The sequence below is a fragment of the Zea mays genome, chromosome 7 (assembly GCF_902167145.1).
Source record: "Zea mays cultivar B73 chromosome 7, Zm-B73-REFERENCE-NAM-5.0, whole genome shotgun sequence".
Lineage (NCBI taxonomy): Eukaryota > Viridiplantae > Streptophyta > Magnoliopsida > Poales > Poaceae > Zea > Zea mays.
In genome coordinates, this window is record NC_050102.1 from 166,479,163 (window position 1) to 166,505,847 (window position 26,685).

At 50.9% G+C, this 26,685-nt stretch overlaps 2 protein-coding genes across 4 annotated transcripts; both read right to left on the reverse strand.

The window, feature by feature from the left end:
- Positions 1–8,852: 8,852 nt before the first annotated feature.
- On the reverse strand, positions 8,853–10,254 carry LOC100194072 (uncharacterized). 3 transcript variants are annotated; one of them, NM_001352338.1, is made up of 2 exons: positions 9,709–10,250; positions 8,853–9,531 (listed from the first exon to the last, which is right to left on the reverse strand). In NM_001352338.1, the coding sequence occupies exons 1-2, from the start codon at positions 10,141–10,143 to the stop codon at positions 9,442–9,444; spliced, it is 525 nt and encodes a 174-aa protein (NP_001339267.1). In that variant the 5' UTR covers positions 10,144–10,250; the 3' UTR covers positions 8,853–9,441. The 3 variants fall into 3 exon arrangements, with proteins under 3 accessions (NP_001339267.1, NP_001339268.1, NP_001132600.1); NM_001352339.1 differs by having other exon boundaries at positions 8,853–9,405; positions 9,709–10,233; NM_001139128.1 differs by having other exon boundaries at positions 8,853–10,254.
- Positions 10,255–21,993: 11,739 nt separating this feature from the next.
- Positions 21,994–24,600, reverse strand: LOC100281616 (uncharacterized). Its single transcript, NM_001154535.2, has 2 exons — positions 24,259–24,600; positions 21,994–23,721 (listed from the first exon to the last, which is right to left on the reverse strand). Exons 1-2 carry the CDS (start codon positions 24,389–24,391, stop codon positions 22,280–22,282), a joined length of 1,575 nt encoding a protein of 524 aa, NP_001148007.2. The 5' UTR covers positions 24,392–24,600; the 3' UTR covers positions 21,994–22,279.
- Between the last annotated feature and the right edge of the window lie 2,085 nt (positions 24,601–26,685).

The window sequence follows — 26,685 nt, forward strand, 5'->3', positions numbered from 1 at the left end:
TAGGGTCTTCAACAAATCATCGGGTTTGGTTGAAGTCTCTAGCGACGTTGTATTTGATGAGACTAATGGCTCTCCAAGAGAGCAAGTTGTTGATCTTGATGATGAAGAAGACGTTCCAATGGCCGCGATACGCACCATGACGATTGGAGATGTACGGCCTCGGGAACAATTGGAGCAAGATCAATCGTCTTCCTCAACTATGGTGCATCCCCCAACCCATGATGACGAACAGGTACCTCAAGTGGAGGCGCATGATCAAGGGGGAGCGCAGGATGTTCAAATTGAAGAGGAAGAAGCACCTCAGGCACCTCCAACCCAAGTTCGAGCGACGATTCAAAGGGATCATCATGTCGACCAGATATTGGGTGATATTAGCAAGGGAGTAACTACTCGTTCAAGATTAGTTAATTTTTGTGAGCATTACTCTTTTGTCTCTTCTATTGAGCCTTTCAGGGTAGAAGAGGCCTTGCTAGATCCGGACTGGGTGTTGGCCATGCAGGAGGAACTCAACAACTTCAAGCGCAATGAAGTTTGGACGCTGGTGCCTCGTCCCAAGCAAAATGGTGTTCCGCAACAAACAGGACGAGCACGGGGTGGTGACGAGGAACAAGGCTCGACTTGTGGCAAAAGGTTATGCCCAAGTCGCAGTTTTGGACTTTGAGGAGACTTTTGCTCCTGTGGCTAGGCTAGAATCAATTCGTATCTTGCTAGCATATGCCGCTCACCATTCTTTCAGGTTGTACCAAATGGATGTGAAAAGCGCGTTCCTCAACGGGCCGATCAAGGAGGAGGTGTACGTAGAGCAACCCCCTGGCTTCGAGGATGAACGGTACCCCGACCATGTGTGTAAGCTCTCTAAGGCGCTCTATGGACTTAAGCAAGCCCCAAGAGCATGGTATGAATGCCTTAGAGACTTTTTAATTGCTAATGCTTTCAAGGTTGGGAAAGCCGATCCAACTCTTTTTACTAAGACTTGCAATGGTGATCTTTTTGTGTGCCAAATTTATGTCGATGACATAATATTTGGTTCTACTAATCAAAAGTCTTGTGAAGAGTTTAGCAGGGTGATGACGCAGAAATTCGAAATGTCGATGATGGGCGAGTTGAACTACTTCCTTGGGTTCCAAGTGAAGCAACTCAAGGACGGCACCTTCATCTCCCAAACGAAGTACACACAAGACTTGCTAAAGCGGTTTGGGATGAAGGATGCCAAGCCCGCAAAGACGCCGATGGGAACTGACGGACACACCGACCTCAACAAAGGTGGTAAGTCCGTTGATCAAAAAGCATACCGGTCTATGATAGGTTCTTTGCTTTATTTATGTGCTAGTAGACCGGATATCATGCTTAGCGTATGCATGTGTGCTAGATTTCAATCCGATCCTAAGGAGTGTCACTTAGTGGCTGTGAAGCGAATTCTTAGATATTTAGTCGCTACGCCTTGCTTCGGGGTCTGGTATCCAAAGGGGTCTAACTTTGACTTGATTGGGTACTCAGATTCCGACTATGCTGGATGTAAGGTCGATAGGAAGAGTACATCGGGGACGTGCCAATTCTTAGGAGGTCCCTGGTGTCATGGAACTCTAAGAAACAAACCTCCGTTGCCCTATCCACCGCTGAGGCCGAGTACGTTGCTGCAGGACAATGTTGTGCGCAACTACTTTGGATGAGGCAAACCCTCAGGGACTTTGGCTACAATCTGAGCAAAGTCCCACTCCTATGTGACAATGAGAGTGCTATCCGAATAGCGGAAAATCCTGTTGAGCACAGCCGCATAAAGCACATTGACATCCGGCATCACTTTCTGAGAGACCACCAGCAAAAGGGGGATAGCGAAGTGTTCATGTTAGCACCGAGAACCAGCTAGCCGATATCTTTACCAAGCCTCTAGATGAGAAGACCTTTTGCAGGTTGCGTAGTGAGCTCAATATCTTAGATTCGCGGAACTTGGATTGAAATGTAGCATACATGTGTTTATGCCTTTGATCATGTTCATTCTGCATTTTGTTGCTTATTGTGGTGCTCAAGTTGTACAAACACTCCCTGGACCTCACAAGTCTTGTTTGCAAGTGAAGCACATATTTAGGGGGAGCTGTGCTACAACTTGACCCTTTGAGACTAACCATGTACTTGAGTTTGGTTGTTTTAGTCTCCAAGGAGAATTGAAAGGGAAAGGTGGACTTGGACCATGCAAGACTTCCACTGCACTCCGATGAAAAGAGTAACTTTTCCAAGTTCATCTTTATACTCTTATTGCCTATTTGCTCTTGGTTGAAGATTTTGGTGAGGCAATGGGGTTAAAGGGCCAAGATTGATCCCGTTTTGGTGCTTGATGCCAAAGGGGGAGAAAATAAAGGCCAAAGCGATAAATGGATCAGCTACCACTTGAGAGATTTTGAAAATAGTAGAGATTTTGAAAATAGTAGAATAAAGCTTTTGGTTTGTCAAAACTCTTTTGTTGTCTCTCTTGTCAAAAGTTGGCTTCTTGTGGGGAGAAGTATTGATTATGGGAAAAGGGGGAGTTTTTGAAATCTTGAATCAATTTCTCTTGGAATGACTCTCTTTATGTCTTAACATGTGTGTTTAACTTAGAGATAGAAATTTGAGTTTGATTTGCAAAAACAAACCAAGTGGTGGCATAGAGTGATCCATATATGTCAAATTTGAATCAAAATAAATTGAGTTCTTATTTGAAGTGATTTTGTACTTGTTCTACTTGCTTTATGTTGTGTTGGCATAAATCACCAAAAAGGGGGAGATTGAAAGGGAAATGTGCCCTTGGGCCATTTCTAAGTGTTTTAGTGATTTAGTGTCCAACACAAGTGCCTAAGTGTAAAAAGGTGGACAAAGTACAAATCAAGGATAAAGGTATGTTTCTCAGACTTAGTACATTGTTTTATGGACTAATGTATTGTGTCTAAGTGCTGGAAACAGGAAAAATCCAATTGGAAATGTCTTGGCTCGAGCAGCCAAGAATCTGCTGAGTTTGGGAGCACCGGACTGTCCGGTGGTGCACCGGACAGTGTCCGGTGCGCCAGGCTGGCTCGAGCGAACTAGCCGCTCTCGGGAATTCACCGGCGACGTACGGCTAAAATTCACCGGACTGTCCGGTGTGCACCGGACTGTCCGGTGAGCCAACGGTCGGCCGGGCCAACGGTCGGCCGCGCAACCTGCGCGGGACATGTGGCTGAGCCAACGGCTAGAAGATGGCACCGGACTGTCCGGTGTGCACCGGACATGTCCGGTGCGCCAACGGCTCCAAGTTTGCCAACGGTCGGCTTCGCTGTTTAAGGAAGAAAATCGGGCACCGGACTGTCCGGTGCCCCCGACGACAGAAGGCAAGAATGGCTTTCCAGATTTGTGCTCAACGGCTCCTAGCTGCCTTGGGGCTATAAAAGGGACCCCTAGGCGCATGGAGGAGAATAACCAAGCATCCTTTGAGCATCATTGATCACTCACACTTCATTCTTGCGCACTTGTTCGACATTCTAGTGATTTGAGCTCCGTTCTAGTGTGCTAGTCTCTTGAGCTCAAGTCTGGGTTTTGCGTGTGCGTATTCACTGTGATCTTTGTGTCGTGTGTGAGTTGCAAATCCCTCCCTTGCTCTGTGATTCTTCGTGAACATCTTGTGTAAGGGCGAGAGGCTCCAAGCTGTGGAGATTCCTCGCAAACGGGATTAAGAGAAGCAAAGCAACACCGTGGTATTCAAGTTGGTCTTTGGACCGCTTGAGAGGGGTTGATTGCAACCCTCGTCCGTTGGGACGCCACAACATGGAGTAGGCAAGCGTTGGTCTTGGCCGAACCACGGGATAACCACTGTGCCATCTCTGTGATTGATATCTCTTGGTTATTGTGTTGTGTTGAGATCCTTCTCTAGCCACTTGGCAAATTACTGTGCTAACAAGTAACCAAGTTTTGTGACTTAAGTTTTTGAAGTGTTACAGGAGCACCTATTCACCCCCCCCCCCCTCTAGGTGCTCTCAGACGTGCCCCCCGTTGGGGTGCCGGCACCGTCGACTCGCTCGACAGCCGACGAGGTGTCGCCTCCTGCTTGGCCTTGGTTGCCCCGCCTCCTCCTCCGTCGGCGGGGGAGAGGGCGGGGTGAGCTCGAATGTTGTTCTTCCACCACGCGGGGAAGACGTCGTTGATTCCGCCGCCGGCGGGCGGGCTGTCGGGCGCCATTGTCGTTGTCGCACGGCGGGGGAAGGAGTATCATGTCGTAGCTGCCGTCGAGGGACATGAACTCAAGACTCCCGAAACAGAGCATCGTCCCGAGCTGGAAAGGTTGCTGGAGACTGCCCATCTGGAGCTTGACGGGAAGCTATTCGTAAACACGCAGCAGGCCCCTACCTGGCGCGCCAACTGTCGGTGTTTCGAGACCGGGGGGGTCCCTAGGCCGACGAGTGAAATGTCGCTGCGTGCCCCAGCCCAGATGGGTCGGCGCGAGACGGAGCGCGAAGGGGGGAAAAAGGCAGCCGGAGCGAGAGAGAGGTGGAAATCCCGCGGCCTTCGTGTTTGTCCCGCGCCCAGGTCAGGTGCGCTTGCAGTAGGGGGTTACAAGCGTCCACGCGGGAGGGGAGCGAGCGGCCTCACGCGAGCGCCTGTCCCGTCCTCTTCCCTGCGCGGCCAACCCTCTCTAAGAGGGCCCTGGTAGCAGAGTGCTAACGTGTCTAGCGGAGGAGAGCTAGCGCCCTAAGTACACGCCATCGTGGCAGCCGGAGAGGTTTTGGCACCCGGTTCGTGTGGTGTCGTGGCCGTCGGAGGAGCGCTGGAGCCTGGCGGAAGGACAGCTGTCGGGGCTGTCGAGTCCTTGCTGACGTCCTCTTGCTTCCGTAAGGGGGCTGAGAGCCGCCGTCGTCATAGAGCGTGCGGGGCGCCATCATTACTTGTCTGGCGGAGCGAGCCAAATAGGACGCCGGTCTTGTTCCCCGCAGCCTGAGTCAGCTTGGGGTAGGGTAATGATGGCGCCTCCTGTTGACGTGGTCGGTCCGTGCCCTAGGTTGGGCGATGTGGAGGCTCCTCCGAGGTCGAGGTCGAGTCCGAGCCCCTGGGTCGGGCGAGGTGGAGACCGTCGGCGGAGGCCAGGGCTGAGTCCGAGCCCTGGGGTCGGGCGAAGCGGAGTTCGTCGTCTTCAGGGGCTGAGCCCGAGTCCGAGCTCTGGGGTCGGGCGGAGCGGAGTTCGTCGTCTTCTGGGGCTGAGCCCGAGTCCGAGCCCTGGGTCGGGCGGAGCGGAGTTCGCCGTCTTCCGGGGCCAAGCCCGAGTCCGAGCCCTTGGTCGGGCGGAGCGGAGTTCGCCGTCTTCCGGGGCCGAGCCCGAGTCCGAGCCCTTGGTCGGGCAGAGCGGAGTTCGCCGTCTTCCGGGGCTGAGCCCGAGTCCGAGCCCTGGGTCGGGCGGAGCGGAGTTCGCCGTCTTCCGGGGCTGAGCCCGAGTCCGAGCCCTGGGTCGGGCGAAGCGGAGTTCGCCGTCTTCCGGGGTTGAGCCTGAGTCCGAGCCCTGGGTCGGGCGGAGCGGAGTTTCCTATGGTGCCTGAGGCCGGGCCTGGCTGCCTGTCAGCCTCACTCTGTTGAGTGGCACAACAGTCGGAGCGGCGCAGGCGGCGCTGTCCTTCTGTCAGGCCGGTCAGTGGAGCGGCGAAGTGACTGCGGTCACTTCGGCTCTGTCGACTGGAGGACGTGCGTCAGGATAAAGGTGTCAGGCCACCTTTGCATTAAATGCCCCTGCAATTTGGTCGGTTGGCGTGGCGATTTGGCTAGGGTTGCTTCTTGGCGAAGACTGGGCCTCGGGCGAGCCGGAAGTATGTTCGTCGCTGGAGGGGGGCCTCGGGCGAGTCGTAGATCCTCCGGGGTCGGCTGCTCTTGCCCGAGGCTGGGCTCGGGCGAGGCGTGATCGAGTCCCTCGAATGGACCGATCCCTGACTTAGTCGCACCCATCAGGCCTTTGCAGCTTTGTGCTGATGGGGGTTACCAGCTGAGAATTAGGAGTCTTGAGGGTACCCCTAATTATGGTCCCCGACAGTAGCCCCCGAGCCTCGAAGGGAGTGTTAACACTCGCTTGGAGGTCATCGCTGCTGCTGTTCGGCCCCCCGGAGCAGAAGTCGTCGTCGTCGCCGCTGCTGGAGCGGGCGACGGCGAGCCGTTCGTCGGTCTTCTGTTGCTCCGCAGGCCCCCCAACCGTGTGGGGTTGTTCGTACCTGCGACAAAAGCCTCCAAGCGAGTGTTAACACTCCCTTCGAGGCTCGGGGGCTACTGTCGGGGACCATAATTAGGGGTACCCTCAAGACTCCTAATTCTCAGGTGGTAACCCCCATCAGCACAAAGCTGCAAAGGCCTGATGGGTGCGACTAAGTCAGGGATCTGTCCATTCGAGGGACTCGATCACGCCTCGCCCGAGCCCAGCCTCGGGCAAGGGCAGCCGACCCCGGAGGATCTACGTCTCGCCCGAGGCCCCCCTCCAGCGACGAACATACTTCCGGCTCGCCCGAGGCCCAGTCTTCGCCAAGAAGCAACCCTGGCCAAATCGCCACGCCAACCGACCAAATCGCAGGGGCATTTAATGCAAAGGTGGCCTGACACCTTTATCCTGACGTGCGCCCTTCAGTCGACAGAGCCGAAGTGACCGCAATCACTTCGACGCTCCACTGACCGGCCTGACAGAAGGACAGTGCCGCCTGCGCCGCTCCAACTGTTGTGCCACTCGACAGAGTGAGGCTGACAGGCAGCCAGGCCCGGCCTCAGGCACCATAGGAAACTCCGCTTCGCCCGACCCAGGGCTCGGACTCGGGCTCAGCCCCGGAAGACGGCGAACTCCGCTCCGCCCGACCCAGGGCTCGGACTCGGGCTCAGCCCCGGAAGACGACGAACTCCGTTTCACCCGACCCCAGGGCTCGGACTCAGCCCTGGCCTCAGCCGACGGTCTCCGCCTCGCCCGACCCAGGGGCTCGGACTCGACCTCGGCCTCGGAAGACAGACTCGACCTCGACCTCGGAGGAGCCTCCACATCGCCCAACCTAGGGCACGGACCGACCACGTCAACAGGAGGCGCCATCATTACCCTACCCCAAGCTGACTCAGGCTACGGGAAACAAGACCGGCGTCCCATCTGGCTCGCTCCGCCAGACAAGCAATGATGGCGCCCCGCACGCTCTATGACGACGGCGGCTCTCAGCCCCCTTACGGAAGCAAGAGGACGTCGGCAAGGACTCGACAGCTCCGACAGCTGTCCTTCCGCCAGGCTCCAGCGCACCTCCGACGGCTACGACACCACACGAACCGGGTGCCAAAACCTCTCCGGCTGCCATGATGGCATGTACTTAGGGCGCTAGCTCTCCTCCGCTAGACACGTTAGCACTCTGCTACACCCCGCATTGTACACCTGGATCCTCTCCTTACGTCTATAAAAGGAAGGACCAGGGCCCTCTTACAGGGGGTTGGCCGCGCGGGGAAGAGAACGGGACAGGCGCTCGCGTGAGGCCGCTCGCTCCCTCCCGCGTGGACGCTTGTAACCCCCTACTGCAAGCGCACCCGACCTGGGCGCGGGACAAACACGAAGGCCGTGGGATTTCCACCTCTCTCTCTCCGGCTGCCTTTTCCCCCCTTCGCGCTCCGTCTCGCGCCGACCCATCTGGGCTGGGGCACGCGGCGACAGTTTACTCGTCGGTCCAGGGACCCCCCGGTCTCGAAACGCCGACAGTATTGTATTAATACAAAAGACCATATGTCACTGTAGTTGGAATTAGTCTTTTCTGAACGTCTCTAAATTATGTTGAAATCACCCCCTGTTAAAGCAGGAAGGTTTTCTTTGAAATGTACCAATTGATGACCTTATGCAATGAATTTAAGGTGGGGATCCTCTCCCCTCCGTTGACAGTAAAAAAAGCAAGTGTACCGATTCAGTTAAAAAACTTGTTTTATGCTGTGGTTGTGCCACGCCATAAACCAACACTAACAGCCACTTAAAACCATGCATCCATCTTGTTTCTAAGTTTAAACTTAACAAAGTATTGTTCTTTCTCTATTTTCCTATATGAGAAGTACGTCAATTGCCCCCTAACAAAATACCAATAGATCTGTCCTGAAGAGGTTTACAATGCCCCACATAATCTTTCAAGTTGTTTGCTTCAAATTAAAGCCAGTTCTCCGGCCGTAATTCATAAAGACAAAAGTATGTAGAAACAATAGAAGCGTTTCGAATTAAAATTAAGCGAACAACTTGTTTACTTCTGCAAAGGTCTTATAACTTGTAAGAAACTTGTGGAACATTCCCTTTCTCTGATTCTGGCAAGACAATAAAAATCAGGTCTTTCTCTAGCCCCGTTTGAATCTTTGAAATTAAATTTTATTCTAATAATCATAATTTAGACCTAGATCAATTAAACTAATATAGTTCTATGCGGAATATATGTATATACTACCGTTGACCATATAAGAGAGATATTTATGTGCTATATTTTAACTATAGAGGAGCGAGTCGATGAGCTTGTTACAAATTGCAGATTAGAAATATAGCCTACATAAAATCAATTTCCATCCCTCCACCCTATAAATTTAAGATAATCTTATATTTGAACTTTAAAAAGTGATGGCATGTCAAATTCCAACCCAAATAGGCTACTATATTAAGTAAATTTCAATTCCTCCAAACCAATTTCAGCAAGAAACCTATGTTTCTTACTATCCCCAAAAAATCGTTTTATTGATTAACTAATTCCATCTTTGAATTTCCTGCCTTTTTGGACCAATTTTCTTCGAGGCAGATGTGTCTTTTCTAGGTAAGGTATGTAGATCACAGTCCAGAGAGACCATTTACCTCCCCCTCACTCAAACACTCGGCCACTTTACCACACAATAAGTTTAGTGTGCAAAACAGAAGATCCATTGCCATAATGCAGAACAAGAACATACGTGGAGATAAAGAATACTCAGGTTTTCCATCTAAATACCATCCAGTGATGTACTACATACAGTGATACAAAGAATGTGACGCCCGCCGCAGGGAGGCAGCCAACGCGGAACGCGCGCGCGCCCCACCGCGTCACGAGCTCAGACGTTGTCAGGCAGGTCGAAGTGCTGGACGCCGAGCACCTGCAGCGCGGCGTTCTGGACGAAGAGCACGAGGCCGCACTTGGTGGCGCGAAAGCCGTCCCAGAGCGGGAACTGGACGGTGCCCGACACGGTCTTCTTCGGCGAGGCGCCCTCCCGCACGGCGGCCACCTTCTCGAGACGGCGCACCACGTGGTCGTTGAGCAGCGACTTGCCCTTGTTCTCGCCGCGCCCGCAGTCGGTCACCAGCCCGCTCTCGTACAGCGCCACCAGCACGCTCGCGCCGCCTGGGCCCTCCACGCGGCTGCGCAGGGTGCCCGTGAACGACGCCTGCAGTGTTGCGGGGCTCGGCCGCTGGAACGTGACCTGCGCGCGCGCATCCGATCCGGTCAGGTCGTGGCTTCACGCAATCACGCTCATCAGTCTACAGTGACAGTGACACCCCAGGCCCCCAGCGTCTACGGGCGATCCGGTTACGGCAGATCTGAATCGCTGTTGGTTGCCGATCCAGCGTAAGCATAGTAGTGGCGATCATGAGACGCTCTACAGCAACAGCATTTGGAATATCCAGGGTTTTTTTTTTGTCTTGGTTCTTAAATTTGCAGAGCAGTTAGCTAAACAGTTTGTGCAAGAAGTATGCAATTTTACGCAGCATACGTACGTACGTACCTTGATGGCGGGCGCGGGGTAGCGCGGGGCGTCGCGGACGGCCAGCGCGAGCGCGTCCTGGTCGGTGCCGACGCAGTGCGCGCGGCCCTGCAGGACGACCTGCGGCGTGAAGAGCGTGTCGAGGCGGAGCGCCTCCACGTAGGCCTTCTGGCGCACGGTCCAGGCGCTGGACGCGAAGGGGTCCTTCCACCCGCGGTAGTCCCAGTAGTCGACGTGGAACGCCAGCACCACGACGGCGCCGTCCCCGGACCCGGAGTCCTGCGCCAGCCGCGCCGCCACGGCGTCCGCCTCGGGCGACGCCCCGCACCCCTGCGACCCGAACAGCTCCACCAGCACCGGGCCAGCGGGGGGCGCCTCCAGCTGGCCCTCGCCAGTCGCGTCGTCCGGCGCCGCCGCGACGCCGCGCCCGAAGCACGCCAGCAGCCGCGGCGCCATTCGGTCGAGCCGAGCGAGCTGTCGTGATCAGCTAGCGAGCGAGCTGCCGTGCGCGCGTCGACCGCAGCTGCGTAGGAACGTCGTCGCGGCGAAGGGAGCGGATCAAGTGAGGTCGCTCGCGCGCTGGCCCTTGGCGCGCAAGATAAGTAGGAGGTGTCTGGGTGTGATGTGATTGGTGGGGGCAGCTGTTGGGTGGGTGGAGTGGAGAGGAGAGGTGGTGGAACGTAACATGGCGGAGGCGACGGCAACAGGGTACCAGCCTGTCGCCACGCACCCGCTCTTGGATCGTCGCCGGCTAGCTGCCATGTGTGTGTTACGCGCCCACGCCTAACCTCCAGGCAGCCCTCTTTGTTTTTTTTTCATCTATCTTTTCCTGCTGCTGACTTTTGCTACATTTAGTTTCCACTGGTTCAGTGCGATCTGAGATGCAATATACTCCATGACTGCTACTAGTATACATTTTGTGGTCGTGTTCTTTACCAAATGTAAAGAGGAGGAGCACGCCTTTTGCTTTCACGATGCATGATGATGCTTTGCTTTATAGATGGCCAACCGGGCCGCACGGCACGGCACTGGCACTAGCACGGCTAGGCACGGCACGAAAGGACACGGCACGGTTAGGCACGGTAGAAGATCCGTGCCGTGCCTATTAGTGCCAGCGTGCTGGGCCCTCGGCCCAGGCACGGCACTACCAGTGCTTAACCGTGTCGTGCCGTGCCAACAGGCACGCCAGCACGCCAGTGCTAGTGCCAGCACGGGCACTACGAGTAGAAAAACCAGCAGCAGCATTCAAACAGCATAACTGAGTAACAGATTTCATAGTTAATAACAGATTCAAACAGTATTCAAACAGCATTCACAAAGAGAGTAAGAGACTAATCAAACAACAATTTTATGAGCTGTAGTGCAATGGTTGCCTCGTTAAAAACCTGTCTAGGTAAAACTCACCCTTGTGAGAAACCCTAGACAGGAAAAAAGAGTACAGCCCAGCTCATTAAAATGTTTTTCAAATGTTTACAGTCCAGTCCAGTGTCCAGGTGCATAATATTACAGTCCCATTACAGAAATGGTCAGAAAGAGAGTAAGACTAATCAAGATAAAGATCTTCAAATGTTTCTTCAAGCTCTTTGTCATCCACCATGTGTTGCATCCTTGCTTGAGCATCCTCCCAATCTTTAATGCATGTCAACATCTCAACCACATCAGACTTCAATCTCCTCCTCCGCTCGTCGATGATCCTGCCAGTTAAACTAAAAGTGGATTCTGAAGAGATGGTAGACACAGGAACAGTTAAAATATCTTTAGCCATAATTGACAGTACTGGATAAGTGAGTTTGTGCTGATGCCACCAGTGCAAGATATTGAAATCATCAGTTAATTGGTTGACAGTGTCACAATCTAAGTAAGAAATGAGTTCAGAAGCAGTAGAAGCTGAAGAGCTTGCAGCATGCAGTAGAGCAGTTGCAGAGGTATCTCTAGCAATGTTTAGAGTAGAAGCAAAAGAATGCATACCAACAGAAGTACCCACATCATCAGCATCATCATAAATTTCATCCCAAGCAGACCGTTTCTTACCAGACAAGTTAGGAGGGACAACCCTGTTCAATCTAACAGATCCATATTTCTCTTCATATTTATTATAAACATCAGTAAGCTTAGCTCTAGTGGTAACCTGATAAACAGCATAATCTGTACTTGTCAGGTTCATTAATCTTCTAAGCACTCTACTAAAACCTTTCATTTTAGCTCTAGGGTCCAAGATGAATGCAAAAGAGTAAAGTAAAGGGATGTTCCTCCAATATTTATTATATTTATCTATCATAGGTTGAATGACACCTCTGATGTGAGTGTCATTAGCATAGTTCTTTAGATGTATAGCAATCTTAACAAGAAAATGAAGCATAAGTGGAGATGTGGGATAATAAACACCAGACAATGCAACTGTAGAATCATAAAATAGCTCAAGAAATTTAAGTACTTTCTCTCCAACAACCCAATGTTCATCAGTTAAAATAAATTGATCACCTTCAGCCCTAGGATAGTTTGCATGCATGAAAGTAGTGAAAGGTATCTTATGAGGAAACAAATGCTTAAGCATGAGATATGTAGAGTTCCACCTAACCTCCATGTCCAACTGGAATTTTCTAGGCCTAATATTAGTAGCAATGCAATAACTTTTATATGCAGCAATTCTCTGATTAGAGGAGTTTAAAAAAGATATTGCAGTTCTAAATGTTTCAATCAAATTCTTAAGAGCATCTAGGGCCTCTTTAACTATCAAATTGATTATATGACATGCACAACGCTGATGCAAGAACATTTCAGATTCTACCCCATTATCAATACCAAGATATGGTGACATTATAGGTCTAAGCAACCTCATGGCAGCAGCATTAGATGATGCATTGTCTAGGGTAAAAGCAAACACCTTATTAGTCAAGCCATAATCAGCAAGCACACCAGCAACACGATCAGCAATGTTTTGTCCATTGTGTGACACATCAATAAGAACTAAAGCAAGCACCCTTTTCTCTAGTTGCCAATCAGGGTTTATGTAATGGGCAACAACACTAAGGTAGTCCTCTTTGGCATTACCAGACCAAATGTCAGAGGTCAAACACACACAATTAACATCAGAAGAAGAAAGTGTCTCAACAAGCTTAGCCTTTTTGTCAGTGAAGTATTTAACCATGTCTCTGGTGGTGGTTTGCCTAGAGACAGGCACAAATTTAGGATTATGTGCAGTTCTAATGTAGTGTTCAAATGCAGCATTTTCACCCAAACTAATAGGAATTTCTAGCCTAGCAAGCAATCGAACCAATTCATTACGTGCAACCATAGGACAGTACTCCCAATTACGCATACTACCATCAGGATTAAAAGATATCTGAGACTGAGACATGCGGGTTTTTTCACGCCTCCTGGGACATCTATCTCTATGTCGGGTCAGGTGGCCAGTGCCACCACTAGAGAGAGCAGAATATTGCTTAGAGCAATGTATGCACTTAGCTGCAAACCTTATCTTCTTACCATTCACGGTTTTGAAAATTTTCTCGAAATCTAACCACACTGCAGAAGTAGAAGGACGACAATGCTTGGAACTGTGTTCGTCCCCTTCACCTTCTTGATCCTGACCACCGACTTGTTGTTCATCACCGACATGGACGGGATGCTCACTGCTAAGGCCAAAGAGCGCTGCAGCATCCTCCCGGAGGTCATCCTCATCGTCGTCTCCGGCCAACCCACACAACCGTCGCTCCTCGTTGCAGTCGATCTCAACAGTTTCATCGTCGGAGACGGCCATCGACCCACCTCGGGCTCGGAGTCCCGGTTCCTCAACGGAGTAAGCCGGAGCACCAGAGCTAGGAGAGAGGAGGGGATGACCGGTCCGGCCAACCGGTTCCTCCACGGATTTGAATCCGGAGCACCAGAGCTAGGAGAGACCGGAGCTAGGAGAGACCGGAGCACCAGAAGAAGATAGGTGAGGGAGACCAGAGCTAGGAGAGAGTAGAGGCCGAGAAGAAGATAGGTGAGGGAGACCGGAGCTAGGAGAGAAGAGAGTACAAGTGCCAGTGCCAGTGCCGGACAGTGCCGGAGGGGGAGAAGAAGATAGGTGAGGGAGACCAGAGCTAGGAGAGAGGAGAGGCCGAGAGGGAGACCGGAGCTAGGAGAGAAGAGAGTACAAGTGCCAGTGCCAGTGCCGGACAGTGCCGGAGGGGGAGAAGAAGATAGGTGAGGGAGACAAGAGCTAGGAGAGAGGAGAGGCCGAGAGGGAGACCGGAGCTAGGAGAGAGGAGAGTACCAGTGCCAGTGCCAGTGCCGCCGTACCGGACCCCGGAGTCCCGGTTCCTCAACGGAGCAAGCCGGAGCACCGGGATCTCCGCAGAAGCGCAGATCACACCGGAGGCCGGAGGGGGAGAAGAAGACAGGAGAGAGGAGAGAGATGAGGGAGAACGGAGCACCGGGATCTCCGCAGAAGCGCAGATCGCACCGGTTCACAAACCCTAATAAGCCGGAGCACCGAGATCTCCGCAGATCACACCGGAGGGGGAGAAGAAGACAAGAGATCCGAGCGGGGGTTATGGATCTGAGTTACCCGGTTCACAAATGCGCAGATCCGAGCGGGGGAGAGCCGGAGAGGATCTCCATTCTCCGACGAGCGACGATCGATCCGAGTCCGAGCGGAGGCGCCGAGGCGGAGAGCCGGAGACCGCAGACCGGAGGCGGAGATGGAGACCGGAGCGCTTAGCGGAGGCGGAGGCCGGAGGGAACGAGGGAGAGGGGAGCTCGCCGGACGCCGCCGAATCGCCCGCGGGCCGCGGCTGAGCGAGAGCGAGTTAGGGTTTGAGCGAGAGCGAGAGCGAGTGAGCGAGTGAGCGACTGAGCGGCCGCGGCTGGGGAGTGGGGACTGGGAAGTGGGGGCCGGGGGCGGGTTACACGGCTGGCCGGCTGCTGGGTGGGCCGTGCCGGCGCCGTGCCAGCCCAATTTACCGTGCCGTGCCTGGGCCGACCCTACGGGCCCAAGTGGTGGCCCAGTCACGGCACTAAGAACGGGCCGTGCCCGGCACTGGCACTAAAAGGTCCGTGCCGTGCCGTGCCAGTGCCGTGCTTTTTAGTGCCGTGCCAGTGCCGGCCCGTCGTGTTAGTGCCATTTGGCCAACTATACTTTGCTTGCTCCGGTGTGTTTCTGGGCGCGACGACCACCGTGTCGGCGGGTGGTTGGATCCGCAGCCGAAGGGGGTGTTTCACGCACAAAACAGCCAGGCCACGGTTCACTGATCCTGAGCGACCGTTACGGTCTGCGGCTCTGCGCTACGCCGAAGGGGGTGTGCTATGCATTTGCTGCCGGCTTTTTAAAAGTTTTACACGTTCACTGATCCTGAGCGACCGTTACGGTGCAGTCCGGCCGTGGAATTTTAGGTCGATCGACGACATACAGCGGCCGGGCTTCCACACGACGAAAGACGGCCGGCCTGCCAGGGGAGAGAGAGAGAGACAGCGATCGCATTCAATCAATTCGTGTGCGGTGGTGGCGAGTGCGGCAGTGCACCTGATGATGATGGTGCATGGACGTCCTACCTGACCGTCACCGTCGGCGGGTCGGTCCACCGCTGAGACCACTCTCTGTCGGCGCACCTGTAAATTCATGGATGCCATCGCCGCACGGCCGCACTTTGGACTGCTACCGAGGCCTGAATTGCTGATGGGCCACTTGCCCTGTTTAGATCGAGTCCACTCCAACAATCCAGCCTTTCTGTTCTTTCTATGGCATTAATATAGGCCAGGCCTTTGTCTTTCTCGTCCAGGGAAAAAAAAGAATCAGGCTCGTTGGGCTCCAAGAACAAGGCTCCAAAAGGAGCAAGGCTCAATAGTCAGCAAACAAACAAGAAAGTAGATTAAGCCCAAAAATACTTGGCAGAATTTGTTCACCAAAAAAAAAAAACGGGAACAGAACAAAGAGATCCGGCATGTTAGTCGACGAGGCCCATCAAGCGCAACTGAATCGGTCTGGGCCTCAACTCGCCTGTTGTTATCTAAAAACAAATAGAATGGAGTTTCACCTTTTTTTTGTTCCATTTTATTTCTTCTCCTTTTCTTCTTCTTGTATAGATCTAAACAAGGTTTTCTCATGTCCAGAAGTTTGTCCAGAATAAATTATATACAATAGTTGTGTTGGACAACAGAAACAAACCTTATAGGTAGAACTTGTTACTTGTCAAGATTGTTTCTAACAGGATAAATAAACATTATGTTATATTCTTCTTCCACTATGGCACGAGTCCAGTGGTAAGGTTTTAGTTCTTTCCGCTATGTCATTTATCTTATCTTCTATCACACCATCTATTTCAAACTTAAACCGTACAAAGAGAGTGCAAATCCCCTATTTTTTACACACAACTGGCCTATTACCCGTCATTATCGATTATATATGCTGTCCTGTGTATGGTGCAGGGGGGCAGGGAAGCGCGACCAGCTCAGGGCAGAGCACGCCGACGTACGGCGACGAGTGAGTCGGATCTGGGAACGAAAGGCTGCAGCTGTGGTCAAAGCGTGTGCGGATAAAGTAGCGCCACGCTGACGAAGCAAACTCGGAGTCGGCGGCGGCGACCTTGACTGTTAGTCTGTGGATACTGTAGCATTAGGAGGCACGAAGCAGCAGCCCATGGCTCATGCCAACGGATGAGATCACCGACGAATGGCATGCACGCGAAACGCGCGGCCCGTGGCCTCCCCAAAATCGGATCCTGTCACGTGCGTGCTTGTCCTCGATCGGGGGTTAAAAGGAAGCGCGTGGTATTTAAAACGAAGGCGTGGGAGCGTTATCCACAAATTTATCCGGGTCACGTTGCGTAATCCTGGACGCCGAGCCAGCGACCACCTTTTTAGTTTAGGTTAGGCAGGCCGGCGGGGGTAGTACTAGTAGCAGATCCGCATGCCGTGGAAAGTTGTCGCGCCACGCACGCCAGCAAACCGTGCTAATCTTAATCTAATCCCTCCCTCCCACTCCTTTCCCGTTGCGACTTGTGAGCCGGTACGTAATATGCATCTGCTACTACTACTCGTATCGTACGTCGCAGTCGCTGGAAATGAAACCGTCCGGCGTCATCCACGTGACCCCCGCAGGGTTAGCTAGCTAGCTCTAGGTGGGTCTGGTCTGGTTGGTGCGGACCTCTTCTGTTTACGTCCGGCCACCTGCGTCGTCCTACTGTAGTTGCCCTGGGCTTCTTCTTCTCCTATATAGATCCTCATCCATATCTTCCTTTTTCCCTTTTTCCCCGCGATTCCGAACACGGGAGACCTGCGGAGGAGCTCGATCGGGCCATCGGGGCCCGGATCAGACCGAATCGTGTGTTAAGGATAAGACGGCATTGCAATGACATGGATCGGGCTGGTGGTCGTAGTAGCCACCAACCATGCATGCATGATCCTTTTGGCCGAAAGGGAGGCATCTCCTTCACAGGATTGAGTACGTCCTGCTAAAGAGGACATGCATGTTTCGTATTTGCGTGGCGGGAATGGCCCGTCGATCTGGTGGCTTCGATTCCTTCCAATATTTTTTTGAGAGATTTATATTTTTCCAAAAAAAAATAGTTTATTTTCCCTTAAAAAATAGAAATCCATCGAAAAATTATAGTTTTCAAACTAGCCATTACTTTTTTTTTCTCACAATTACGACAGGATCTTATGGTTCCCGATTCCCATGTACTGTTACCGGTACCCTTGGTTGTGTATAACAAGGATATATGTTTTTTTAGGCCAAGTATTTCGGAAGAAATTTTATACCGTTATTTTTTATATTGTCATCATGTCATATAAAGTGAAATCTGGATAAACAACTATTTTAGTAATAAAATTATTATATATATTTAATTTGACGACTCATAGAAACGTGCCAAGGGAGTATTATCTCCGCGAAGACCATATCTTTTTTCTCTACTCTGAAACCTATTGTGACGTCAGCAAAACTTCTTATGTTAAATACAGATGAAGCTCTCCTTGAAACTGGTCTGCAACACATTTTTTTTTTTTTGGTTCAGGGCGCTAATTAAAGACGCTGCAAAGAAAATGGGCCATGGATGCATGCATGGAGCCTATAACAAGCATGTTCGGTGTCCGCTGACTACTACAGATGATAGATCGATTTTTATATTATGAGTTTTTAATCGTACGCCGTGGCAACTTTGGTAGACTCTATGAAGTACTGTCAGTAGTCATCGGATCATTAGTAAAGCTTTAGCCGGGGCACGTTTTGTCCACTCCATCGACGTGGGAGTCGCTGCCGATCGATGATGACGCACATGCGTATATTGCGGCATATGCCTGGGCGCTGCCGCGCTGGGTTGCACTAGCTCCATCCTCCGCAGCCCCCGGTTGACTTGTAACCGCTTTGGCAGCGCCTTTATTCTATCCGTAGGTTGAACTAACCAAACGCGGTGAGAAGAGGAAACCAAGCGCTTCGTCCCGTCCCGCAGCTACAGCGGACGTTTCCGTTCGATCCATCTCGTTTCCGTTTCATTACACGTCCGCCGAAAGGGGCTATCCACAAAATTATCCGGATCACATTTGCGGCGTACTAATCCGCGGCTTCCTGCCAACAACCGCCTTTTTTTTCCCCCGCTCCCTTTTGAGCTTTGACGTGTACACAGGCGTGCGTGGGCTGCGTTGGAAAAAAGAATTGCCACGCACATTGCGAACGCGTGGGCGCAATTAATAATCCGTGCTAATCTAATCTAGCCCGGATCCCCCCGATCGACGGACGACCGCGTAGTACCACGCTACGCTTTCTCGTTCACGAACCCGTGAGCGCGAGGGAGAGATGATCTGTTATGGATAAGACAATCTTTATCACGGCGTCAGGTCGCCGCCCTCTCACCCCCCCAAAAAAACGAGTTGGCGAAAAGGGAGGGGGGGAGCTTCACACGAGTCTCGATCTCTCTCCTCGCGTCGGCCTTCGCGGATCGCCGCCGGGTCGGTGGGGTGGGGCTTTGGTTTGCTACTCGCCCATGCCCACGCACAAGCTTCTCGCTCCACGCTCCTGATTCTATGGACGCGCTACTACTCCTGCCGCTGCCCTGCTGCGGATAAAACGGACCTGTACGTGCCCATGTGTGTGTGTGGGTGTGATGGTGTTCCACAGAAAATGATGGTAAAATGCTGGAGTGCTGTTTAGCATGTTTAACAAAGTCCATGACGTTGCATCGCCATATGTCGACCGGAAGCCATCACCACACGATCTGCTTGCTCCAAGATCACGCGCGCTGCGTTTTTGCATTTCCTCTTGGATGATGATGATCTTCGGAGTACGTAAGTACTCAACGTGTTGCAGTCTTCTAGAAGACGGCTAGCTAGCTAGTTACAGGCTACAGCTAGTAGTTGGCGGATCAAGACTGTCAGCAAAAGCAGAGTAGTACTAGAGGCGTGCATGCAGGATCGGTAGTTGGAGAAATGGATAACGCGCACACGTAGGAGGACGTACTACTCGCCTGAGCCTCACACATGCATCAGCTGTTGGTTTGGCCGGCCGGCCGCGTGTCGGCGTGCCGTAGGAGCGCGGCACCCTGGAGGCCCGGCCGGCGCGGCGGTTTCGCGGTGCGCGGCCCCGTCGGTGCCACTGCCGATGACGGCAACGTTATCCCCCGTTGACCCGTTGCCAGTTCTTAGGCGCACGGTGTCGTCGTCGCCCTCTCTCTCTCTCTGCTGGTACTGTACAGACTACGGGACCATGTTTACCAGATAACAAAAAAAGGGACCTTTGGCAGGGCCCAACCTTCCACGGACGTGAAACAAAAATAAAAAAAGGCAACAAAAACAATAAAACGAACAAAGCGCGGCTCGTCGCGTTTCATCTCGTGCAGATCGATGGCACAAGCACTGTGCCAAGTAGAAAAAAGGGACGCCGGCCTCCCACCTCTAGGTGATCGACTATCGTTAAAACGCCTCCGCCCTCCAAAGGATCCAAAATTTTTAATTCTAACCTTAGTTAGGTTTCCTCATGATTTTAAACGGATTTTTACAAAAAAAGTATTCATATTTAAGATACAAAACAAATAAGTATTCCAAAATAAAAAAAGGAAGGAATTATTTTTAATCGGTGGCAATGGTGTGTAGTTACCCCTTAACTTCACGAGGTTACTCATGAAGTTAACCCTAACTTCACCAGTGTGGTCAAGCAAAGCTCATGTAGATGTGGTATTTGGCCTAATATTTTCGAACTTGAGTAGATTTTTCAAAGCAAAACAATTTCAAACACCCCCATATATTATTAAGTGGTACTTCTAATTAAGTTCATGAAAACCCCAGAAAATCATGCCAATTAAAGACCCCTTAAACATTTAAGTCTTACTTGTTTTTTAAACTATCTTGACCTCTAGTTTGACTTTGGTACTTAATCACCACATAAGATTATCGTGACTAATGTGTGTCGTTTTGCAGAAACGAAGTAAGTTACGACATAATGAATAGACACGAATAGGCTTTATGTGGTATTCATGCCCTTATTGATGGATACCAATAGTCTGTTTTCAAATGACGGTGGAAAAGATTAAGATTCAACTTGTTCTAATTGTCAATAGAGTTGTTTGGCACTTAAAGTAGTGGCTTGGTCTTTTTTTTCTTTGGTCCTACTATAAAGGGAGCATGAAATAGGTGCTTGACATAGACAAGTCTAGTTAGATGTAGTAACGCACACATGTGAATACTAGCGATAAGGTAAACCCATAACAAAAGGATCACGATGCCTACGAGAGAACATGAATTGAGCTTCTCTAAAGTTTCATGGAAAAATGAAGTCCTAAGTGCAAGACCAAATGTCGGGCACCAAGGAATGTGCTACCCAAAGAAAGCCCAAAAAACTCCTCAGGAACGACCCACCAACCAAGTCCCCGCCGAGCACCCCGCGAGGCGAAACGGACAACCAAGTCGTACATTTTGATTATTGTGTGAAATACTCTCTCTGTTGTTTTATGTTGTATTAAATTTGTGTTTAACCAATTATTTATATCTTTGAACATTAGTTTTAAAAAGCTAACAATATAAGATTTATTTTTTAGATTCATTATGAGAAATATTTGAATAATATATTGCTTATACGTTCAGAAACTAAACAAGTTTTATAAAATTATTTTTTTAGTGTTAAGACTTAAGAATATTTTATTTTTATTAAACCTAATACAACATGTAAAAACAGAAAGAGTTTGGTTGCCTTTTTATGCAAATGGCTTCTGGGTAAGTCAGTACCAGTGGTCAGCATTCACCCACGCAAGGAAAATCAAATCTATAGCTTTTGCAGTTGCAACTTGCAATTGATATTCATATTTGGTTTGATCTGGTGCAAACATAATTATACTTCACATTCAGTATCCCGCACAGAATAAAAAAAAATAGAAGACAGGAGACGAAGACTAGTTGACTACTCATCATCATCATCCAGTCATCCTACCTAACGAGACGATTATAATACATCGATGATGATTCAAAATTGCCGGTAAGCCCCCAAAATAATACTGTATGGAGATTATTGCCCAACAACATGGTTATATACTTGAATTCGTATTAAAAAACTTTAATGTGATGCTTAATTTGTATTTGTTCATGTCATATTTTAAAAGAAATTATTGATCAAAGTTTCACTCTAAAGACTTTGTCGAAAAAAATATATGTCTTATTTTATGGTACAGAGGGAGTATAACATAATGACGTCACTGATGGTATTGTATCATTAGTTTTTTAAAAATCGTAGAATTTTAAAAATCTAATCCATATTTTTTGATTCTGGAAAATTTTTAAACCCCAAATAGGTCGAACCAATTTTTAGTGGCATTAAAGGGATCAGTATAAATTATTTAGTGGCATTGGAGAGATTGACTTTAAATTGAACTAACGGCGTTAGCTCCAAACTAACGGTAATGGCATTAAAGGGATTAAAATTTAAATTTGATAGCATTGAAGAGAAGCTATAAATTTCGATGACATTGAAGGTATTGGTATAAGTTTTGATGGCATTGAAGGAATTTTCTCATCTATCATTGTCAACCAAAGTTCATCTTGCCTATTATTATCTTTGATCATCATTTTTCAAAGTTTTTTTTTGAAAAAAGTTAAACAACATATACTTTTTAGATTCACTATAAAAAGTATTCGTATAATATATTGTTCATATGTTATGAAACTAAATAAGATTTTTTAAACCAATAGTCAAAGCTAAGAAAATTTGGTTTAGATTAAATCTAAAACAACACGTAAAAATAGAAAGAGTAAATGCAAAAAATTAATTTTTTGTCCTTTTTTATGCAATGGCTTTAATTGCCGTGGATCTGAAAGTCAATACCAGCGGTCAGCATTCACCCATGCAAGGAAAATCCAGAGCTTTTGCAGTGCAACTTGCAATTGATATTCATATTTGGTTTGATCTGTTGCAAACATAATTATACTCCACATTCAGTATCCCGCACAGAATAAAAAAAAAGACAGGGGACGAAGACTAGTTGACTATTTGTCATCATCCAGTCATCCTACCTAATGAGACGATTATAATACACATTGATGATGAGTTTCAAATTTCCCGGTAAAGCCCCAAGAATAATACTGTATGGGTAGATTATTGCCCAACAACATGAGCAGCGAGGGACGGCCATGGCTACTGCATGCCGCCGAGCTTGGCGTTGGCGGAGGGCATCTCGAGGTCGGCGCCGACGTGCACGTCCTCGTCGCGGATGAAGCGGCCCCAGTACCAGTGCGCCTTCCACACGAGCACCATCTCCTCGATGGGCACGTTCTTGGTCTCCGGCAGGAAGAGCGCGACAAAGATGGTCATGACGACGACCCAGGCGCCGAAGAAGAAGAAGAGGATGAACTTGAAGCGGCAGAGCATGGGGAGGAAGGCCTGCGCGATGATGAAGGTGCAGAACATGTTGACGGACACGTTGATGCTCTGCCCCGCCGAGCGGATCTCCAGCGGGAAGATCTCGCTGGGCACCAGCCAGCCGAGGGGGCCCCAGGACCAGGCGAAGCCGGCCACGTAGGCGCAGATGAAGAGCACGACGATGGCGGCGTACCCCTTGGGGATCTCCGCGACGCCGGAGAAGCCGAACTTGGCGCCGATGAGGCTGCCCACGACGATCTGGCACGCGAGCATCTGGGTGCCGCCCTGCAGGAACAGCTTGCGGCGGCCGAGGCGGTCGACGGTGACGATGGACACGAAGGTGGCGAAGACGTTGACGAGGCCCGTGATGACGGCGGACATGAGGGAGGCGTCGTCCGCGAAGCCCAGCGTCTTGAAGAGGACCGGGGCGTAGAACATGATGACGTTGATGCCCGTGAGCTGCTGGAACATGGGGATGGCGATGGCCATGACGAGCTGCGGGCGGTAGCGCGGCAGCAGGATGTTGCGCCAGGGGTGCGCCACCAGCTTGGACTCGTCGCTGGCGGCCACCAGGTCGCTGTACTCCTCCTCCACGTCGTCGGTGCCCCGGACGCGCTTGAGCATCCGCTTGGCGGCGTCGGTGTAGCCGCGGTCGATGAGGGAGTTGGGTGTGTCGGGCAGGAAGAGCGCGCCCACGGCGATGATGGCCGCCGGCACGGCCGCGAGCGCGAGGCTGACGCGCCAGCCCCAGCCGCCCCTGATCTTGGCGGTGCCGTAGTTGATGAGGTTGGCGCAGAGGATGCCGATGGTGACCATGAGCTGGAAGCCGATGTTGAGCATCCCGCGGAGGCGCGCCGGCGCCATCTCCGAGAGGTAGACGGGCACGGACTGGTTGGCGAAGCCGACGCCGACGCCGAGGAGGACGCGGCCGAGGATGAGCATGCCCACGTCCTTGGCGGCGCCGTTGAGCGCGGCGCCGACCAGGAACGTGACGCCGCCGCCGAACATGGACCACTTGCGGCCGGCCACGCGGGTGACGGTGGCGGCGAAGAAGGAGGCCACGAGCGCCGCCAGGTAGAGCGAGGAGGTGAACATGGTGAGCAGCTGGCTGTCGAACTTGCAGTACTGGTTGCTCTGGTTCCGCTCCGCCTCCTGCTCCTTGCGGTACACCGACGGGAAGAACTTCATCAGGAACGGGTTCATCGACGTCACGCCACCTGCTCGACCACACAGCATTGCACAAACACGTCAGCAACAGCAACCTATTTTCTTCTTTGTTACTTGATTGAAGAGTTATTTTTTTTCTTTTGGAATGGTCTTGGATATATATATATTTTTTCTTTATCGTTAACGTAAACAACCACTAATAGTGTCAAAAACTGTAAGATGACGAGGTGATGCATGGAAAGATTCTTCTTCCCGGGCTTGCAAGAATCTGGCAAGAGGAAAATAAGAAAACGAGGGGGAATATCGCAGTTCTGTATGCATGCGCAAAAAGACGCTCTTGAACCATGCGCGCCCAGTCTCCCGACCGGACGGTAGGTGAACCGCGCCCGAGAAAATACCCTGCCTGATTCGCAAAACGCGAGAACAGAGCAGCGTGGCTGCGTGGGTCTGTGCGAGAGATGCGGTGCAGACGAGGACTGCCATTTTTCTTCTCTCTTTCCAACCACAGCAGCCATGGGTAAAAAACAAAAACCGAAAACATCGCGATCAGATAGATAGAGGGGCGGGGACAGTGCTTGGCGCCGTACCAGAGATGCCGATGTCGTATCCAAAGATGAGGCCGCCGGTGGCGGCGACGATGCAGGCGAAGAGCACGAACATGGTGAGCTTGCCGGGGTAGTCCTTGCCCCCACCGGAGCTCACCACCACGCCGCCGGCCATCGCGAGCCAACTAATAAGCTCAAGCAGGAAGGAAGACGCAACGCAACACAAGGCTCTGCCTCTGCTTCGCAAGAAGCTGCTGCTATGCTACTCGCAGAGAGTCCTAGGCTGAACTGCTAAAGTGAGCTGGACAACACGGAGGTCGGGGAGCGTTCACGAGCGAGTGCGAGCTCAAAGAGGCACAGAGGCGAACGGATGAATGGACGAGTGCTGAAACCGGGGAGGAGCGGGCGGGCATTTATAGGGGGGGAGAGAGGGGCCTCCGTGTGAAAGGGCCACGGACAGCGGGGGGTGGACGGCGATATGTTTTCTTTTCTGCGGAGCCAGAGGAGGCCTTCCGTTCCGTTCCGTTCCGTTGGCGCTAGTTTTTCCCGTTCATTAATTGTGGCCCTGTGGATATATCTTTATCCAGCTACAGCTGCTCTATACTACTACTGACCGACCCCGTTTTCCTTCCTGGAAAGACCCGGCGGCCATTAATGTGGACACGGCGCCGCGCTGCTTTTCCATCGTCGTCCGATCGATGGCGAGCCGGCCATCGCCGCCGTCCAAACGTACACGCGCGTGTTGGGCCGCTGGCGTTGTTATCCGTTTCGTTCGTTCGTCTCCCTCTCCCCGCCGTTCATGCGCTGATGACTCGGCGACAGATCACACGCCATGCGTATAGTAGGATTTACCGGAGAGCCTCCTGACTGTTGCTTGATCGCGTTTTAATTTAAGATTTTAGGCATCCGTGTGGCACACTACCAGCCGATATGACAGGTGGCGGTGCCGCTGCTCAAGAGCTGACCAAACTGGAATAGCCTGGTCGGTTGCATGTTAGCTAGGTTGCGCAGGACGAGTAGTAGGTAGGACTGTCCTCTTTTAGGGGGGGTTGTCGTTGCCAGTCTGTATACGGGTACATCAGGCTTTGGGTTCTACAGATTAATAAGCAGCGCTTTTGTAGGGGTGGTAATGGACTGTATTTAAATATTTCTTCACAGTTTGTTAGATCTCTAAATTAATTTTAGTAGCTACCACCTCTAGCCTAGTCCTGTAGACTGCGCTGCCGTGTCGTCGTCGTCGTCGGGTCTCCTGATACATACTTGGCACTGGCAGCTGCATCAAGATCCTTTTTACCATAAAAAATAGGGTTCGTTGCATCTACTAGTAGTAGCGTGATGTTTCAATGCGTATGCATGCATGCATATCGGGCCAACTTTTTGGATTTTAGACTTTCTTAAGTTTTTTTACAACTATGACCTTTACAGTTTCATTTCAAAAAATGGACTTACTCTCGGCGCTATTATCATTAGCGCCGAGGTAACGCACAACGACGCCAGTAGCATTAACGCCAACTTTTCCTACGTGGCAGTGGACCCCCTTGACGACGAGGTCCGGCGCTATCCAGGGGATCGGCGCCAAGATTTAGGCCCTGTTTGGGAGAGCTTCACTTCAAGAATTTCAATTTCGTTCGAACTTCTTCAACCCAAACAGGTCTAGCTCCATGAGCTTTAGTTTTTAAAAAATCGAAACTAGAGGCCCGTTTCATGAAATTCATGAAGCTTCTTAGAGGGTGCTTCAAAAACACTGTTTTTATATCTCCTCGTGAAGTTGTACGGAAATTACCCACCATGCCACTGGTTACACAACATACAACTTTCGTTCTCTCTGGCGACAACCCACTAATCATCAAGGGTAATCAAGGAAACCCACACAAATCAATTGTACTATAGAAGTTGGAGTCCATATACAAACCAAACGCTCCTGGAACTCACCTTAACAATTTGCTAGAACTGTTTTATAGTGAAACTGAAAAACCAAAGCTGAAGTTTTTGAAGCAAAGCTCTATCAAACAGACCCTTATGGCGCCGACCCCCTGGGACTTACCACATCGTCTGCCACGTAGGAAAAGTTGGCGCCAGTTATGTCGGCGCAAATATGCGTTACCTCGGCGCCAATGATGATGACGCCGAAGATATGATCTATTTTTTGAAATGAAACCATAAATGATATAATTGTGCAAAAAAACCTAAAAGGGCTAAAATGTAAAAAAAAAATTGCCTGAACGCAGGCCTCCTGTGCTTGTGCTACACTGCTACTCCACAGTAAAAGCACACACGCACACGGCAAATGGCATGCTACTTCTACCCAGCGATGAAAGAAGAAGCCTGGTCCTCCAAATCTCTTTTGTATCATTGTATGTATGTACGGACGGGCGCACAGCTGCCGCCAGTATAGCTTGCTGGTCAAAGCACACAAGTCGGCGACAATGGCTTCATCCTTGTTGCTTCTGCCACTGGTCCCGGCCTGCC